This window comes from Sesamum indicum, linkage group LG2, assembly GCF_000512975.1.
Source record: "Sesamum indicum cultivar Zhongzhi No. 13 linkage group LG2, S_indicum_v1.0, whole genome shotgun sequence".
Lineage (NCBI taxonomy): Eukaryota > Viridiplantae > Streptophyta > Magnoliopsida > Lamiales > Pedaliaceae > Sesamum > Sesamum indicum.
Window position 1 is genome coordinate 12,629,395 of NC_026146.1, and position 12,354 is coordinate 12,641,748.

Here is a 12,354-nt window from a genome sequence, read left to right on the forward strand (position 1 = left end):
ACACTCATCAATCCAACCAACAAACACCTGAGGAAACTAAAACATCCTAAGTGCTGCAAGTAAGAAATTCCACTCTAGTGAATCATAAACCTTCCTTATATACCTTGACTTCATATTTTTCTAGAAGTATCCTTTGATTGTAACCAAAGAGCAGTTCTTGAGGTAATAGAATGTTATATGTTATTCCTACCTGGCATAAAAACACTCTGTCTAGGGTTTACCATTTCCTCAATCAATGGTTGCATTCTCTTAACCAATATTTTGGTAATGGCTTTGTACAACACATTACAATAAACTATGGGTCTAAAATCTCTCACCACATTAAGCAATTGTACCTTAGGAACCAAGGTGAGCAGAGTGGCATTAGCCTGTTTTAAAAGGTTACCAAATTGAAAAAAATTCTTGGATAGCTGTCGCAACTTTGTCGATCACTGACCATGCCCCTTTGAAAAAACCCGAGAAAATTCATTAGACCTTGGGGATCTATCCTCTTGAATGCTGAAAATAGCCTCCTTACTTTCAGTAGCTAGGATAGGTTGTGTAAACCTATCTGTTTCCTCGAGTATTCAAATGTTTGGCCCAAGGTCTCAAATATTCCAACTTAATGGAAAGTTTTCTTTTGGTACCACTGAGCAACCATTGAAAATAACCAACAAACACATCCACCATTTCACTCTGTTCAATAAGCACAGCCTCATGCACAGTGTATTTGAAACACCTTCTATATTGCCTTTCGTGCTTTTATTTTCCAAAAGAAAACCTTGTATCATTGATCTCCTACTTTAAGTCATTGCAATATTGCTCTCTGCTGCAGCATGTTGTTTCCTAAATCCACAACTCTAGCAAATGCCACCATGCAGAATTTCTCTGGACTCATCAATATCTATACATGCCTGACATGTATACAAGTTTTTGGGACTGAGCAAAAAATTCTGCAACTAATTGTACATTGAGTGTATGGTCACCCTTGACCTTCCTTTGCGCAAGAAACATTGGTTTTATCATCTTCAATTTCCTGGTGATGGAGTACATACATGTCCCAAAAATATTGTACTTGCAAAAGCTAGTAACGAAGTGTAGGAAACCAACCTATTTAGCTAAGAAGTTATCAAACTTAAACATAGCAAGCTCCCTCTGTACCTCACTCCCTGAGAGCAGTAGAGGAGGATGGTTAAAGGTACGTTGATGATTGCTAATATAATAGCAACCAAGTATCCATCCAATCCAAATCCTATTTAATCTTTTCCATAGCCTCTTATCAACATCACTACAATTTGTACAAGTAAATTACATCCCAGTTATGGGAAAATTTACAAATCCAACTTCAAAAACAAGTTTGGAATTACTCCATGGCTACTTTATTTAAATCATGAGTTCAACAAATCTCACTTTCATCCACAACCGTGTCGAAGTCCCCCAATAATAGCCATGGATGATCCCTAACACCTCAGATAGTTGAATAAGATTAGTCCAAAGTTCCCTTCTCGTTCCTACTTCATTGTTCCCATAGACAACTATCATCAAATAGTTGGTACGTAATCTATGATTCTCCCCCTTGTAGTGAATGAATTGACTGTGAACCCCTAAAATTTCCACTCCCACCTCCACATTGTTCGAAGAAACCTAGATACGAGTATTTGGACCCTGACAATTAGAAATAAACCAATTCCACGAGGGCAATGCACTAACCTGGACACGGGGGACATTTCCCTGCGCCACTCTCATTTCTACAAGGTTCATAAATTGCACTTTTCTAGCACCAGTCCGTCAACCGCAAGCTAACGATTGTTGCGATTGAGGCCCCTCACATTCCAAACTCTAGTTGCAATCATGGACAAGACCCTAGCAAGTTGCATTATGTATGGCCCGAAATTGAGAAATCCTCCTCCACCGCACCAATAACTTCATCAACATCATCAATGTAAGTTGCACTCTACTCCAGAGAGTCAAATTTGTTGAAAAATTCTATTTCTTTACCATTTCCTCCAGAATAATAGTGAGCAGGTTGTCGCAAGTTCAAAGAAGAAGAGCCCACAGTTTTGAACTGTTGGTCTTTGTTATTTTTAGCTTTCAGCTCTATGTCAGCGGTGTCATTAGTGGCCACTACCTCAATACCCACCTCATCATCCAAGTCAATGGAAGTTGACCTTTTCTTTTGAACATAAACTGCAGGCAATTTAAATGCAAATTGCTTCTTAAGTGGACAATTGTCTAGAATATGGCCCAAAAACTTGCAGCCAACATAGCATTGTGGCAGCCATTCATAGTCTATGTCAACCTTTATCAACATATCTCGCCCACTACTCAATGATGAATTAATAATGATAATGTGTTTTTGAAGAATAAATGTGTAATCAAGCATCACTCAAACATGGGCACAGTCTAACCTGGTACATATCCTAGTGATTGCATTAGTGTATATAGTCTGCCAACTCCACTATGCACCATACTAAAGCCATCCTCCATCCAGTACTCAACTGGGAGATGCTTAATTCAAACACAAGACATTGAGTATCTTGATGTTTCCTCAATGTCATCCCAGGTTCCCGCCGTTGTAGTAGATTAACCTTGAAATAGTTAAGGTCCCCTTTCTATGACCTCCTCCATAGCAGCCTTAGTTTTGAATGGAAAGAAATAAAATCCATTCGCAGTATCTACAATTTCCTTTACAGCAGACCATGTTGATCGAGCATAGGTATTCAGATGATGAAAATAAGATCTTTTACTTAAGAAATAGCCCACTATCGTAAAAAACCACCTCCTTGATCCCTCATCCACCATTACCACAGTTGCCCTTACTATCGCTTCACCATTTTGCATCTCAGGCAGCTCAAAGTAGAGAGTCTTCCTCAAGGATTTATGAAAAGCTTCGGAAATCATATTGTTAGAGCATACTCTAGTCGTTCTGGCTTAAAGTTTTATATAACCACTAAACAGTTCTAGTCCTGAAGTTTCCTTTGTCCTAGAACACTCAGGCACATCCTCTTGGCTACCTTCATGAAACTTATCGATAGGGTTTTGCACTATAGGGTTTGCCACGTGCACTGATTGTTGAGAAGAGGGCAACAACTAGTATAACTTCCTCTTCGTCCTTCCTATTCGACGTGAGCAACATCGGGCAGTGCCTTCGAGCTCTAGCAGGAACTCAGAGATACATTAGCTAACATGTTTCAAGAATCCAGAATCCATAGCAACATTGGGTTTTGCTAAGCCTTTACACACAGTGTAAACCAATGCTAGGGCAGGCACTAACCCCAACATACTCTACTATCTATCCCCCTTACCCATTCCAAATTTTGCCTCCATCTGTATCTTTAGACTATTAAGCATCGTAATAGTATCAACATCGGCATTGTTAAGGACATACGAAACCAACGACACAAACTCTGTAAAGTTGAATGTCGCGAGCACCTTCTCACGCAAGCCTAATCCCTCCCCCATCTGTACCATCTGCTTCCTCCTCCGCCTGTCTGATGATCGTGACACCTGTATCATCATTAGCGTTAGGATCATTCATTGAGTTTGCATGGATTCTAGTATATGCAGTGTGTATAAGAGAAGAGAGAGAGTTTTGAAGAGCCATCTTCAACTTATAATTATTTTATTTATTATGTATGATTACTAAAAAATCAAAATGAACTTCTTACATATTAACGTTACAGAAAATTAAGATAGATTTTTACGCAACTCTTATATAATGACTAACACAAATATTAATTTAAAATTCTAATTGTAAAAAGACAAGGTAAACAAAATTAGTATCTAATTAGTTAATTTAAATAAAACTTAATCCACATCCAACACACTAAAAAAGAAAAAAGGAAAATAATTAGTCTTTAAAAAGAATTAATGATTTTAATATTGTCACTTATTATATTTTTAGTTACAATAATTTTTATTTACCACAATAATAAAATTTATAGTTATAATGGTAATTATTATTTATAAAAATATTATTAGCAAGGATTAGTGATGCATATACAATGGCAACATAATTGTTGTCACTATATACAGTGACAATATTATATTGTATTGCAGTTGAATTGTCTCCAACTTTATGTAAAAGATCAAAACTTGTCGCTAAATATTTATTTTTAGTGATAATTTTAAAATTATTATTTGATATTTTATTATTAAAATTAAATTTTATTTTAGGTGATAGTGAATATAAGATTATTTTTAATTAAAAAAGATATCTTTTCATGCCATGCACAGTTAATAATAACTGTAGTTATAATTATTTAAGCGCAGTACATTACTATATACACATATACAGACACAAAAGTGAAGCACAAAAACGAGAGAGAGAACCGAGAAAGAATGGGATAACCTTCTCTCCTCTTCATCCCCACCAAAAGCCCTAATTGCAGCTATTGCCACTCTTTCTCAGATCAGTTTTTCAGGGTAAAATTCGAATTTCTCACAACTGATATACGTATATGTACGCATTGAATTGTTGTTATTATTTGCAGAGAAAGAGGAGGAAGAACGAGGTGGAGCAAAGGGGAGATGGGACACGTGTCGAATCTGAAGAGAATTCAGGAAACTCTAGACAAGGATGCCCATCCCTTCAAATCCAAGGACGCTTTCCCTTCCGTCCCTAACCCTCATAATATCAGCAAGTGTTCTGATGGTGCGTTAACTCCCTTTCAGCTTTTAAACATATACAATGTGAGCTCGCGCTATCTGGTTCCAGAATTAATTCACTTGGCTTTGAATTGGTAATTCTATGAGGTGTACTGGTTATGATAAATGTTGGATAAGTGAAAGTGTTTAGCAATTGGGTTGTAAGTGTTTGAGTAACTGGTATGTTATGACTCTTTTTAGCTGCGGAAGAGAAAATCAAGAATTACTAGAGGGTTTAGGTTGAAGAATCAATTTTGGAGGTAAATTATAAGTGTTTACACTTTACATTTAGGAGAGAGAACTAGAGGAAGAAACAACATTTGTAGCAAAAACGTGAATACCAATTTCATGACTTGAGAAGTCTTTTATTTGATTCAGTCGCTGGAATTGAAGGTGTTGACATGGATTGAATTAGTTGTATCTAATTGTAACAACCCAACCAATTGGCCAGATATGTATCACTAAAGTTGCTACCGGACTAATGAAGTTGTGAACTACTAATAGAAGTGTGTCTATCCTTGCAGTCAACAAATAAATGTGTTCTTTCCTAGTATGTTTTCTAACTTATACCCTCTTGAAGTATTCCTTGTGCTCAAGGGCCGAAGTTAGGGTATATCTGCTGAGCTCATAACAATTCTACCAAGTGTTGTTGACCTCCGGATTGTTGAAATTTGACAAGAAGTTGTAATAGGGTGGTAGGTCTTTTGGACCAAACTATGATCTAGAATGGCCCTGATTCCAGCACAATGTGGCCACGTGTAGTTATCTTTACTAGAAGTTCTGGAGTATGGAGCTGCGCCTATCCTTTTATTTAGCTGGGAAATGTGAAATATGGGGGTACGTGAGCGTGGGAAGGAAGACCAAGTGTGTAGCCACCTTTTCATCTTCTGCATAACTGGAAAGGAACAAAAAACTTAGGCGAAAGCTTGTTGTAATAATGTCCTTTGATTGACAGTTGCAAGATTTTGTGGGCCTACAATCGGCTTTTAGATTAAGTCAACTTCTGAAGCTTCATTTGGGTGCTGTACTGAATGGGGAAAGCACAATGTAAAAGAAAAGAGGAGAGACTAATTCACTTTTCTTTTTCATTAGTCATACAAATAAGAGAAAAATGATGAAGTTTTAGATATTTTCTAAATTAACAGAAATGATAGTCATGTATGAATTTAATTTCTGCCTTGGTTTTTTTGCCAGCTGATTCTCCATCTTTTTCTTGTTTCCGATAAAACTCTGATAGGAGCTTTTCCTAAATATCTCCTTTTGTTTCCTATTTGCTATTTAGGATCCTTTGAGAACCTAATGGGTATACCATAAATTTCTTGATTCTATATTGTGCTTTGTTGGATTTGATGTGTGGTTTTGGACTGGAGTATGAAACATAAAATTGCTGCTTTGTTGATAAGAAATGAGTGGATAAGCTGGACATATGAGAGAAAAAGATCTAGACTCGGGTGCTTTCAGAACTAGGTGGCTAGAAAGTGGAGTGTACGAAGTAGAAGTTCTATGCTAAGGGTCACTAATAATTGATGAAACTGTGATGCATAAGTATAGATAAGAAGACAAAAACAATACACCAGTCAGTGCTTGAACTCTTGTTATTAATTAGCATGGAGCTTTAGGCAGGAGTTTAATGCGTCATTATCTAACTGATTCGTGATAAAATATTGGACAAGGATCTTAGTCATTCACATCATATATTTTAGTGAAGGCTTTTTTATACAGAAACTAATTGTCTTATGAAAGGGAGGCTACTTGTCAGCACTTGTGAAAGGGAGGTTATGATGTACGGATGTGGATATAGCTACAGCAATATGATATATGAAACAAATACTGGGTATGCTGGTATGGGTAGGATACAAGTATGTCCGTGTGAGTGTGTGTGCCTGAAGAGTGTGTATGGGTTGGTAAGTTTGTATGATCTAAAGGTATGTGTATTACATGCAAATATAACAAATTGATAATTTTCCTTTAGTTGTACAAGAACTTGAATTCGGATTGGGTATTAACTTTACTTGGTTTATATATTAACTCATTTTTTCAAAAGTAACAAAATTCCGAATATATTAATGCAATGAACCTCCCTCCCCCCACCAACATACATGTATATGTTGCCGGGATGAGTTGATCTATTTGAAATGGGAGAGAGCTTAAGCAAATCTTTAGAATGGGCTTCCTTGTAGAAGTGGGCTTATTCTCCCAAAATGGGTTTAGCTGGTCTCACCTTTCTTTGTGCAAAAGCTTAAGGGTCTATGATTTATGGACTCCCCATTGATTTATGCTATGTAATTTTGTCTTTCCTATCCAATATGGGATATTTGGCCTTGCCCATTTTTGGCTGATTAACAAATGCCCCTCAAAATCAGCTGTCCAGTTGTGGCTGTCTGACCTTCAATTTTCAGCCTAGACTTGTGTTCTTCTTGAGTTTCAGAAGTCTCAAGTCTGCGTCGAGGTCACAGGTCTCCAAATTGTTTCTGCTTGGATCTTCCCTCTGATCTTTTTCCTCTCTGTTGGACTTCAGGCCTTAGGACTCAGGATTTCCACTTGGGTCGAGCTTGCAATTTGTAAATTTTCTTAGTGCACACAGAGGCTTCTTTTGGATGGACAAATGCACACCGTATATTATGAAATATTTTGGTTTGATGGTTGTGAACAAACTACGAAGTGCTTTCTTTACATGCTAAATATATTGCAATAAGAGCGCATTATCTCAGATGCAGGTCATATATTTAGATAGCTAAACAAACACTGGACAGGAAACACTTTTGGTCTCTTAATGATAAGTAACTCAGGTTATCTGTTACAGTCTTTCCTTAGACCTTGGTACACTCTTGTTCAAGAGGAAGTTTGATGAGGCAAATCGGTTTGTATTGGTCTAGATAAGATGGCACACACGGAATAGTCTTTGTGTTCATAGTTCCTCTTATTGCTGGTTCGAATTGTCACTTTGGATTCATTGATACATACTGTACATATACTTAATTCCAAATGAGTTCCAGAGTCATTCACGTTTAAATAGACAAAAGGGAAATGAGTGTATGACAGGAACCTGCCATCAGATAGATATTTTCAGAAATCAGCACAACAGAATAAGAGAAAATTTCACCCATCCCCATTTTTTGCTTTTTATTTGCTTGTATTTTACATTATTTAATGTCTATGTGTTTTAATAACTCTGCATCAGTTTGTTGTCTTTGTTTTTTTCACTTCTCTTTTGTTTCTTATTCATATATCTATCTTTCTTGATGGACTATGAACCATTAATTTTTAATTCCTCAGCTGTATATGTGACTTTTCTCTTTGAAAGAGAGTCGCAGGAGGCTGATGCCACTTGATTACTGCCTTGTTGTCCGAAGGGAATTAGATTAAATTAAAGGAATGAGATTATTTTTTGCTATCTTTGGTGTTTCTTCCCTTTTGTTCTCATTGCAGTTGTGGGCTCATTCTCCATCATCTTTGACAATGGTCCATGCTTCCCTCTAATCAGTCTCACGAGGAGGAAAACAATCTTCTAAAGGAAGATGTTGTCCTCTCCTCTCTTGGTTTATGCCTTCTATTTCCTGATTTTTCCTTTTTGTATTTATAAGAGGAAAAATAATGCATATTTCATTGATTAAAACTCTTATGTCAGCAGAGTAATAAGTTAAAATATATGATTCTTTTACATGTTTTCTTCTATTATTGTTTCCTCTGTTATAAAAATTTTGTTCAATGTTTCTGGTGCAGTGCGTTTTCAGTTATGAAAATGTACTGTTTGCAATTTTAGACCAACTCTAATGCTTGTTTTCTTGGTCAATTTTATCTTTTATTAGCTTGATGTCTTTAGGCAGAAGAGAAAAGACAAGATACGAGCAAATTGAAACACATGTGTAGAGGCTTTGGATTGGTTTGTTTATGATGTTGAAAATCATGAATTGATTCTCCAAATAATTATAAAATCACAATAATATCTAAGTGATTCTTGTGATATCTATACGAATTGATTTTGGAGAGATTTCCACTGTTATCAACTTATGTAATTTTATATAGGTGAACGTTATATCCTCACACTAAATAAGGATAACATAGCTTAGCCTTTTGTGCATTTGTCTCATCGATGTAAATCTTCGTTTTCTTTTTCTCTGTTCACATAGACATAGGGGAAGAAAGGGCACTATTCCGAATATCTCAATCTATTTTTGTCTATTTGTAAACCAGCGATGACTCACCAGGGATAGCTTGTCCTCAGAATTAGTAATATGAGGATTTTTATGAGTCCATCTTCCTTTGAAGTACAAAGTCTCGTTTGTAGCTGGAGAGGCTGTGTATAGCAGTCATGCAAAGGAGTATGTTTGATCATTTGCTGACTCTATGAAATGGAAGGCATTTCCCTTGTTTCATGGCTTAATACACTTGAAATTTGTTGGAGCATGTGGTTGTTTATTTGTTGTCCAAAACCATGGATTGACATTGAGCCAAGAGAAAGATGGGAAAACAGATTTTTGTAAAATCGTTCTATAGGTGGAATTTATTTAATTGTTGTATATTGTTAGCGGTAATGAGGTTCATGTGTTGGCTGTTGATCTTGAGTGCTAAGCTCCTGATACAGTAATGTTTCTATTTTTATTTTTATTTTTGGGGATCAGTAAGTCAGGCATGTGGCCTTAACATGAAAACGCTTATATTGGCTAGTTCAGTAATCATAGCCCCATATGCACGTCATTCACACTACTTTCTTGCACTTGGGGGAAGGATTAACTTTTGTCTCCCTAAAGTATTACTAGTGTATGTGAACATGTATCTTCTATTTCATTTCTGCATGGATAAGTGAAAATAGGGATATGTTGGACGTCTTGTGCTTTGTTTATGCTCATCGTGTTTCCTGGACCTAGATTATTAGTTTCTTAATGTTATTTCTGAATTATTTATATATGTGGATAGCAGAGGAATCGGAAACAGACACCGAGGAGTCAGATGTTAGTGGGTCCGATGACGACGACACATGTTGGATTTCATGGTTTTGCAATCTGCGTGGGAACGAGTTTTTTTGCGAGGTTGATGATGACTACATCCAGGATGATTTCAATTTGTGTGGATTGAGCGGTCAAATACCATATTATGACTATGCGCTGGATTTAATCCTGGATGTTGAATCTTCACTTGGTATGTTCATCTCCTTAATGAATTATTACTGTTGTTTTTGAAAATTTCATCTACTATATGTGTGCACAAAATAATGTTATCAAGATAATCTATTCCGATCTGACAGCTAAAAGTATTTTGTATTTTAGTTTGTCATTCTTTTAATACATGTCTTTCTGTCCACTGTCATCCTTTCTTCCTATCCTTTTCACCATCGTCATCCTCTTGATTGGGTGATGTTGGTGGTATGTTTGTTCATTGGAGATGGTTTTGGGATGGTGGAGTGCAGCAATGATGGATCTGATTGTCCTGGAAATAGTATTTTGTGTTTCATCTCCTCATCACAGCTGGGAGTGAAAGGAGGACTAGAAGAAATGGGGCATGGGAGGGGAAGAAGATAAAAAAGGAATTGCAGTAGAAGGAAAGAGGAAGGGACAAGAAGAAAAGGCAGTGTAGCAGTGGGAGGAAGATAAAGGGGCAATGGTGGCAATGGGGAGAGAAGAAACAAAGAAAAAGAAGAACATGGTGGAGGAGGAGAGGGGACCAGTTTCTTTCCCTGCTCTTGATTCATAAAGTCACAATGGTTGAATTTGTGACCCCTATCTATGGGGAAATCTTTATTCCTTTTCTCCGTCAAGAACTAGATTAGGCTTAATTTTAAGAAGGATTTCGTAAAACAAAAGCACAACCAAACATGATTATTCATTTCACACAAAGGCTAGTCAGTGCCCTATAACACATGCCTGAAAGTGGAAAAACATGCTGGTGCTGGCCAAACCTTGCAAGTTGTAAAATTTTATTTTATTTATTATTTAGAGCCATGGTATAATTTTGACCAAGCTAAACTTTATTGATACAGCGGAGAGCTCTGTTAACATATAAGTTAAGGTCCATCCTGTAGAGAGAGGCATCTTTTATTAGTTGAAATTCATGTCCTGATACATCTTTTGTGATTGTGTCATCAAATGTATCTTTGTACTTTATTAGGGTTGATTGTAATAGCTGAAGTTTGTAGGTGATTCATTTACAGAGGAACAGAATGAATTAGTAGAATCCGCTGCTGAGATGCTGTATGGTCTGATACATGTCCGCTACATATTAACAACTAAAGGACTGGCTGCAATGGTAAGATAAAAAACCATAGTCATACTGTTGTTGATTTCATCGTGCTGTTCAAATTGTCACACCTGGCCTCTTACAGCTGGAGAAGTACAAGAATGCGGAGTTTGGAAGATGTCCAAGGGTTTACTGCTGTGGACAACCTTGCCTCCCTGTTGGTGAATCGGACATTCCGCGTCAAGGCACAGTGAAAATATACTGTCCCAAGTGTGAAGATATCTACACTCCTCGATCCAGGTTCCAGGACAGTATCCTTTACATAAGTATAAAATAATAGAGTATATTGTTTGGATGCTGTTTGATTTCCGTGAATTTACTATTAGCTCTCTCCATTTGTACTTTCTTTGTCCTCTGAGAGAAATTGTGCCTGCGAGAGCCAATATCAGTGTGGATGGAAACTATTGTCTTTTATTAACTGATAAAATTTACAACCATTTTCTATCAATTTGGTTGGCTGTGTTTCAATCTATGTTGATTACATTTTATTTTCTTCTTTCCCTTCAAAACAGAAAAGAAAAGAAGAGCTTCTTCTCTCCTTGTGTCTTGGTCTGTGAAGCAGACCCAAGAATCTGGAAGTAGAAATAAGCGGGCAGGCAGTTCTTGAAGTGTGGAAACCTTGCCTCTATCATGTATCAGTTTTGCTTGTTGCTAATAAACACGCTAAAAACGGACATAGGGCTTATTGAATCTAGCACCAGCATCGATTGTTTGTCATTTTGTTTGAGTCCGAGTGTAACTCAGCTAGTAATAGCCTTGTTCATAGTTTTCTAACTTAATATTTGAATCAAAGACTCCTTGCCATCCCTGCAACTTCAAAATTTCTATTTAATATGCTGAACTCAATTTGCTTCATACTCTGACTTCTATGCTTTCGTGAATTTTCTATTCTTCGGTTGTTTCTTTGACTGGATAAAGGCATCGATGGTGCCTATTTCGGCACTACATTTCCCCACCTGTTTCTGATGACGTATGCACACCTAAAGCCACAGAAGACTTCTCAGAGCTATGTTCCCCGAGTATTTGGTTTCAAAGTCCATAAGCCATGATGCTGCCGCTGCTACTGCAATGGTACGTACTTGAATTGAACTTCTTTTATTAAGCATATAAGCTATTTTGACTCTCTTCTAGAGTTAAACTTTCAGTTGAATATGTTTTTTAAAGCCCAGATAAAATTGCTTGGTAGGTTTGTAATTCGAATATGCTTAACATCAAGCAATTACATATATGTCATTTGGATGGTGCCTTTATATTCTCTCTTGATAATGCATACAGTTCTTCTCTTATATCCTATTTCCTTCTTGTATCTATTATTTTTACTTTGGTTTAAGTGCGTATTCTTGCATTTTCCTGAGACATTTTCTCCAGCCCAAGCCAACAATTTGATGTATAAATAGAAGTCAACAATGTCGACACTTAACCGGTAGTGTATTAATTTCTGCAAATTTTTATCTTTCATTAAATTTACAGAAAGTTTCTTTTATATTTGGTTAA

General features: G+C 36.7%; 1 protein-coding gene across 3 annotated transcripts; it reads left to right on the forward strand.

Annotated features, from left to right (window-relative positions):
• On the forward strand, positions 4,271 to 12,153 carry LOC105155985 (casein kinase II subunit beta-1-like). Of its 3 annotated transcripts, none has more exons than XM_011071985.2 (6): positions 4,271 to 4,404; positions 4,473 to 4,633; positions 9,544 to 9,765; positions 10,760 to 10,869; positions 10,946 to 11,111; positions 11,779 to 12,153. In XM_011071985.2, the coding sequence occupies exons 2-6, from the start codon at positions 4,510 to 4,512 to the stop codon at positions 11,907 to 11,909; spliced, it is 753 nt and encodes a 250-aa protein (XP_011070287.1). In that variant the 5' UTR covers positions 4,271 to 4,404; positions 4,473 to 4,509; the 3' UTR covers positions 11,910 to 12,153. The 3 variants fall into 3 exon arrangements, with proteins under 3 accessions (XP_011070287.1, XP_011070288.1, XP_020547773.1); XM_011071986.2 differs by having other exon boundaries at positions 10,775 to 10,869; XM_020692114.1 differs by having other exon boundaries at positions 9,547 to 9,765.